The sequence below is a fragment of the Boleophthalmus pectinirostris genome, unplaced genomic scaffold (assembly GCF_026225935.1).
Source record: "Boleophthalmus pectinirostris isolate CB_2022bp ecotype Guang Dong unplaced genomic scaffold, ASM2622593v1 HiC_scaffold_7, whole genome shotgun sequence".
Lineage (NCBI taxonomy): Eukaryota > Metazoa > Chordata > Actinopteri > Gobiiformes > Gobiidae > Boleophthalmus > Boleophthalmus pectinirostris.
In genome coordinates this window covers 17,449,837-17,457,295 of record NW_026571473.1, presented here as the reverse complement: position 1 = coordinate 17,457,295, position 7,459 = coordinate 17,449,837, and the positions used below count along the sequence as shown (strand labels likewise).

General features: G+C 37.3%; 1 protein-coding gene across 1 annotated transcript; it reads right to left on the bottom strand.

Moving 5' to 3' along the window:
• Nucleotides 1-284: 284 nt before the first annotated feature.
• Nucleotides 285-6,285, bottom strand: s1pr4 (sphingosine-1-phosphate receptor 4). Its single transcript, XM_055165113.1, is given in 4 exon segments — nucleotides 285-1,217; nucleotides 1,220-1,862; nucleotides 2,558-2,618; nucleotides 6,219-6,285. Coding segments are annotated over 2 exon segments (1,221 nt in total). The 5' UTR covers nucleotides 1,727-1,862; nucleotides 2,558-2,618; nucleotides 6,219-6,285; the 3' UTR covers nucleotides 285-503.
• Between the last annotated feature and the right edge of the window lie 1,174 nt (nucleotides 6,286-7,459).

Sequence of the window (7,459 nt, the reverse complement as noted above, 5' to 3'; positions counted from 1 at the left end):
TCCAGTAATATTTAATATAGATAGGGAGCAGTTAAAATTAATATTGTTAAAAGATGTAGCTTTTATGGTGCATGAGATGAGATTCTTTGCATAGACTGATCCACAGAAGGGCATTAAACAAGCAGGTGGCAGATCCTCCACCTGAAATAATACATAGTGCACCTTTAAATTGCAGCTATCTATTCACATAGCAGGTGAGTCCAGTCAATCAATAAGGAAATACAGTAAGTCTCTTTTCCCCAGTGTGAGAGTGTGAGATCATCACATAAATCAGTTGTGAAAAGTACAGTTGTATATATTTTATTTGTGGACATTGCTTCATCTCAGTTTTTTTATACAACTTCTGTATATTTACATTACAAAAATATAAAAAATATAATATACAATAATATGAATCTACAAATATGTTCATTTATACATATTTTCCAGTGCAATAGTTTCATAGTATCAATGAACAGGAAACCGTTAGAGGTGATGACAGTTTGGGAGGAGAGACTTGCGGTCTAACCACTTGAAACTGACAGGCAGGTGGTGGTGGAGCTCCGCCTGCCCTTTCTGTCTTTCTTTTTATTCTTTTTGGGAGTGGACGGAGGAGACACCACGCTGAGATTCCTGATCTTGCTGAAGCTGTTCCTAAGACTGTCCCTCCTGCTCTCTGATGTGCTACTGGTGTCTTTGGATTTGAACTTCTCTGTATTACAGAGACCCATCGTCACGCAGCAACAGCACAGCAGATCAGCTATGGCTCTCCTCATGTCACTGCTGCCTAGAGCGTATATAATGGGATTGAGACCTGAGTTCAATACAGCAAGAGAGATGAAGAAGTCAGCTTTGAAGAGCAGAATACACTGGCGAGTTTCACAGAAGAAGTCCACCAGAAGGAGCATGAATAGAGGTCCCCAGCACAGCAAGAACACCCCGACGATGGTGATCACTGTTTTCAACAAAGCTATGGAGCGCTTGGGACTTCTTAGAGGGCTGAGCTGGGTAGTTTTGTGCACATGGCAGTAGATGGCACCGTACAGTACTCCAATTGTCAAGAGGATGAGGAAGAAGATGATGAGAGAGAATAAGATGTATGATTTAGAGTAAAGAGGGAGGAGGGTGGAGCATTTGTCCAGACTGCAAACACAGTTCCATCCAAGCAAAGGAAGAAAGCCAATCATTAAAGCCAGCATCCAGCAGAGCGCTACCAAACCATAGATGCGGTAGGAGGATGTCCTGGTGGATTTTGTGAGAGGGGCCTCATCATGGTTGTGTAGCGCTCTATGGCAATTAGCAGAAGACTGAATATTGATGCTGCCAAGGCAACAAAAAGTGTGCCCTCCCTGAAGAGCCAGAGGGCAGGAGTGAGCCGAAAAGTCTGGTTACCGGACATGCAGATATTGACCAAGTAGGCAGCACCAGTGAGCAAGTCGGACAGAGTAATATTAGCAATGCACACATACACCCATCGCCGACTATTGCGAATCCTGGTAAGGACAGCAATAAGCACCAGCAAGTTCTCCAAAATGATGAAGATGCTGATGGAGAGGAAGACTAGCACCGACACACTGATGCTGCTGGAGGAGCTAGAGATGGTTCGGTTCTGAAGGCGGCCAGTGTGGTTATAGTGGCAGAGGATTACATGGTTCAGTCCAAAAGTGGTGCTGTTGGATGTGCCATGGCCCAGATGAGAGTGGTACATGTGGGGGCAGGAGGAGGGGGAGGTGAAGGGGTCAGACATGTTGGGAGGTGGTGCTGGTTGGAGTCCGATGCTGTGGTGGAGGGGGGTGGAGGCGAAAAGCTGGACTTAGTGTGAAACTCCTGTAATGAATCAGGCTTTCATAGCACTAAGCACTGTAGCTCTTTGGACAACACACCTGCAAAATAGAGGGGGCAGGAAAGCATTAGAATAATGATAAGGTCTTAAAATAAACCTTAAAAAACAATAGAAAAAAAAAAAAAAAAAAAAAAAAAAAACTAAACTGAACATGCTACTAAAATTTTAGTGTAAATAGCTGGACAAAGTGTAAAAAAATTATTAAACTTTATGCACAGTTCAAAATCTCTCAATTTTCAGTCTCAGCTGTTACGAGAGAAAATATTAAACATAAAATTAAGAAAGCAATTGTGAATTAAGAAAGTAATTGAAATTTGGAAATTTGTGCAAAAAGTTACAAGTTTATAAAAAGTATACTTCATGTTTAGTATTGTACTGTAGCTGTATGTTTAAAATTTAAAGTGCCTATTGTGCTGAGCTAAGCACGAGGAACAGCTGGAGGGGGCATTTAAATCACCACAAAATAAATCAAATCATTGTACTGAATAACATGCAAAAATAGCAAATATTGCAAAAAAAATAGAAAAAAAACATTAAAAGTAACACTCAAAATGAAAATACATAAATTGTTGTCTAATTATTTAAAATTCACAATAAATAACAAAAAGGCTGCAAATATTACCGTACTAACAAACATCCAAATATCTCATTATTAGTAGTAGCATTAGTCTAATTATGTAATAATGAAAGTAATTTTAAGTGCCTTGTTAAGGTGTGCGCAGTATAGGTACTCACCCTGGTCTCTGAGGGGATGATGATTGAGTGTAAAACAGATTGTCGCTGACTTGGGTTTTTGCTGATGGGGAAGTAGACGAAGAAATTAGATTGTTACATGTACCACACCCAAAATTCTCACACCCTCACAAGATGCAAGAGCGTTTCTGACATACTGTAAAGTACCTGAGACTGTTTCAAAGCAAGTTTAAAGTGTTAGAAAAATGTGCCTTAAATTCTGCATTTTTAATTAAATTCATTCACAAAGAACTCTGGGTGTGCACAAGCACTTTCAGAGGGGTTATTTGAAACAGTGTAATTTTTAAAATTAATATATATACATTGTGAACACTTGTGTTTTTGAAGATAAAAGCAAAAATTGACAATATACTCCTACTATAGTAAAGTGACTTCCCTATTACCCAGTTAGAGTTATTTTAAGTATGAGACAAAGTTTAGAGGTAAAAAGATTGGAAGCTACGGGTAAAGAATATATAAGATAATGATAATTTTGTGATGATGATATTTCTGTATTACAGCACATCCAATTGCATTTCTCAAGATGCTCATAATACGGGAAATCTTTCAAAATGTGCTGAACTCTAGTACAGTTGTAAATGTTGAGACAATGTTTTTGAGAATGTTGCAACAATTCTTGCATGTCTTTGAGTGTGCCATGGAGCTGTAATGTGATTTAACAAAAGTTACACTAGCATAATTAGATTTTTGTTGAAAGTTAAACAAGTAAACAGATTTCCCTGCAGGAGAATAAAGGATTTTGCAGCTCTCATTACAGTTATGATGCCTGAGCCTCCATCAAGGCCCTACACTGTAACTATCAGAGTAGAATATTGTGGTGCTTTTGAGTTCCAACTGCATGTAACCACACACCATATTGACTTAACCACAGCAGAGGGCACAACCACTTTCAGGTCCGCCTTGAGCGCTCACAACCCACAGGGAAAACACTCAGGTGTAAGCAAAATCAAAACAAGTAACACACTTTGCAGGTAACAAATTAAAGGGCCCATATTACACTATTTTAGAATGTTGTTTCCTCATCACAAACATACCTGGAGTTGTGTTTTGTCATGTGGTAATACAGGATGTGCTCCACTGTGTTTTTAAGTTTCAGACACCTTCACTAGAATAATTTATTTAATTTCAGCCTTTGGAATTTCTGGTCTATAATGAACAAAAGGAAAAAGGGGCTGTTAACTTGAAAACTACTGCTTCATCGTGATATCACAAGGTCTAATAGAGCATTTTGAGCTTTGGAGATGTAGACAGAGGAATAATAAAGGGTTACTCAAACGTGTTAATGATACAAAGAAATTTAGCGGAATATATACAAAACAGCATGCTTGAACTAAATAACCAGGCCTTATGTCAAACAGACAACTGCTAATTTATTACTGGTCACGTTTTGATCACTCAATAGCCACAAAATGTATTACATATTTTGGCAGCTTTCTGTCAGAACAAAGATTAATATTTTATTACTTTAGTCATTTGAATGCATTGGACAGTATAGGTCAGCCTTTCCTTTGCATGTTGCTGGTTTATCTACTTAATTTGGTTACAGTTTTGGAGACAATTGCTCACTGCAATTTGACGTACATATTTATCTCACACTTTTTTTTTCAATTAGTATAATTAGGCCATATTTTATTTTATTATAATTGTTTTTAGCAATATTATGTCTGTTTACCAGCAATAATGTTGTGGTGAAAAGAATTTAATGCTCAAGGTGCAAAGTGCAATGATGCGATAATTGACCGACTTTCGATAGTATAATAAAGAGTGGCACCCTGTGTAAGCAAATATAGCGCAGTTTGAAAAATAACTTCTGCTTTTCTTTCCTGAAAGGGGCCTCAATAGGCACACATCAGAGTTGCTTTCTATAAGTTAGTATGGAGTTATAAACAAACCCATGAAGGTATGAAATACAACCACAAGTGTCAAAACCACTCACAGCTGTTAAAAACGCCCTTTGAAAAATAACCTCACCACAAAAACGATAAACAAAACCAACTCTGAGTGTTGTAGTAGACGAAACTAGATAAAGTTGCCGTGTGTAACTTTTCTGGTGGAAAGTAGGTCACATACTTGTCTCCATGGAGATGGCATTAAACTTATCTATCATGCATTAATTATGCATTTTACTGTGAACAGGGTTAGCACTCCCCAGATATGACCAGTATCCTGGCCATGTAAAGCTTGTCTCCAGGTAGATAGATACTATGTTTTTTGCCATATTGTGGAATGTCAAAGCATTAATCCCCCCCCAAAAGGAGGACATGTCCAAGAAAAAAGAGTCTGGTCACCCTACTTTAAGATGTTAGAATTAGTTACTTCATCAAAAACACACCTGGAGTTGTGTTTTGTTTCATTTGTATTATCACACATGTATCAATCAATCAATCTATTTGTATAGCACTTTTCATACATTTGAAATGTAGCACAAAGTGCTTCACAATCAACAGAAAAATGACAATATTAAAAACAACAGCAAACACCCCACCCCATTGTTTCATGCATATATACAACAATACAACACAGACATAAAGCTCCTAAGGGTTATAGTAAAAATACAGATGGAGAGCTAAAAACAGATGGAGAGACTAAATTAAATAGTAATGGTAATTTAATTAAAAACAACAAATAAAAAAAAAATATAATAATAATAATAATAATTAGTGCTGTCATGCGATTAAAAAAATTGAGAGATTAATTAATTATGATCTGTAATTAATTAATCTCATTAATCTCATTTTAATCTCACCTAAAAATTGCTGAGAAAAGCCTTCAATTTGAGGTATTTTCATTTAAATTCATTATTACATTATTGTGGCAGATCAAAAGACTAATATAGATTTAAAAAAGTGACTTTATAAAGTCATTTATTGTTTAACAAATCTCTCCAAATTGGCTGTTGAGCCCAAGTCTCCATGAATAAGAAACTGTTTGTTGTAAAGTACCAAAGACGAGGAAATCTGAACATAATAACTTTTGTCTACTTAAAGACAATAAAAAGTCCAGTCTTTCCTTAACCATATTAAAAATATTATTGATAGAGAAATGCTTTATATATGAGATCACTGGGTTTAGACCTAGTTTAGTCCTAGTTTAGTCCTGGAAAGGATTAATCCTGGTGTTAGTACCTGGTGTTAGTCCTGGTGTTAGTCCTGGTGTTAGTCCTGGTTTAGTCCTGGTTTAGTCCTGGTTTAGTTCTGGTTTTAGTTCTGGTTTAGACCTGGTTTAGACCTGGTTTTAGTTCTGGTTTTAGTCCTGGTTTAGTCTTGGTTTAGATCTGGTTTTAGTCTTGGTGTTAGTTCTGGTTTAGAGGCGCACAGGAGGAAGCGCGGTTTACGCCGCGTACGCGAGAAAACACGATCCACACGCGGCTCACGGGAGGACAGCGATGTCCGCGCAGTAACTACGGAAGGAAACATGGTCCGCGCGTTCTCAGGGTAATGACGATGATGAAGGTGTGTGTTTGTTTGTGTGTGTGTGTTTGTGTGTGTTTGTGTGCGTGTCCCCTCATGTGGCAGGTCACTATAGGACAGTAGTGCAGAGATCATGAGCCTATGCAGGTTGTTTTCAGGCGATATTATATTTGTTATTTTCTTTTATATTTCACGTCGGGAGAATAATTTCCAAGACACGAATGTGTTTTTACCTGTGCGCTGCTGACTCTGTTCTACTGGCTCTTCGACCTCGTCCATTGTGCGACTGACGCCGCCAACGTTAACATGACGTTTACTTACGCTGTTACTGCGCGTGTTTTGTGGGGGTTTCCGGCAATGAGTGGAATTACCGAAATAAAAAAAATTATAAATGTGTTTTGTGTCTGTGTGTGTGTGTTGTTGTCCCAACAACACATAAAAACAGGTTTTATAATAAAGAAACTCACATACAGAAACACTAAAGTTAGATATTAAAAATGAGATTAACGCGATTAAAAAACATAACGCGCTAAATATGACTGTAATTAATTAATCGCAATTAACGCGATAATTTGACACCCCTAATAATAATAATAATAATAATAATAATAATAATAATAATAATAATAATAATAATAATAATAATAACAAACTGAACTCTAAAACCAGATTGATATATTTCAAAAATATTGCTGGAGCTCATAAAATCATTAAATTGTTTAAAAACTATTTTCTCTAAAATGTAATCCTCTAAAGGAAACAATAATTATTGTTAGGCTGTCTCTAAGGCTCAAAATGATCTGTTCCACCTTGTGATGTCATGAAGTGGTAGTTTTAAAATTAACAACTACCGTTACCATTTGTTGGCAATTCCGGGGGGAAATCATCCAGGTGTATGGAAGTTAAAAAGACAGTGGAGCACTTCCTGTATTACAACCTGACATCACAAGGTGGAGTGATTTCTGTTTGAGAAAAGAACTCGATGTTTGTGTGTTAAACGTGTGTAAATGAAACAAAACACGACTCCAGGTATGTTTCTGATTAGGAAGCTACATTATAACATAATATCAAGCAATTAAAAGCCACGTGGCTTGAAAGTTAATAATGTATAGTGTGTGTCGATATTTATCTTTGCGTTTGAGCACTGTAAACGCGTAACCTACTAAAATACACCAAATTATCGTGAAAATGTCTTTACTTTTTGATTTATGTCGCGTTAACTGCGAACCTTCGGCGGCGGTTATTAACCTAGGGGACACTGCCGTCTTGAGGTGAAAATAAGTCAGTGCTTCTTCCTTTGCTCTTAGCGCCTTACCGTCTCTCTCTCTCTCTCTCTCTCTCTCTCTCTCTCTCTCTCTCTCTCTCTCTCTCTCTCTCTCTCTCTCTATATATATATATATATAGTCGCAACTCCAGGATGATACTCTAGGTGGCGCTGTGCAGTAACAAATGGTATGAAGCAACAGGATGCCTT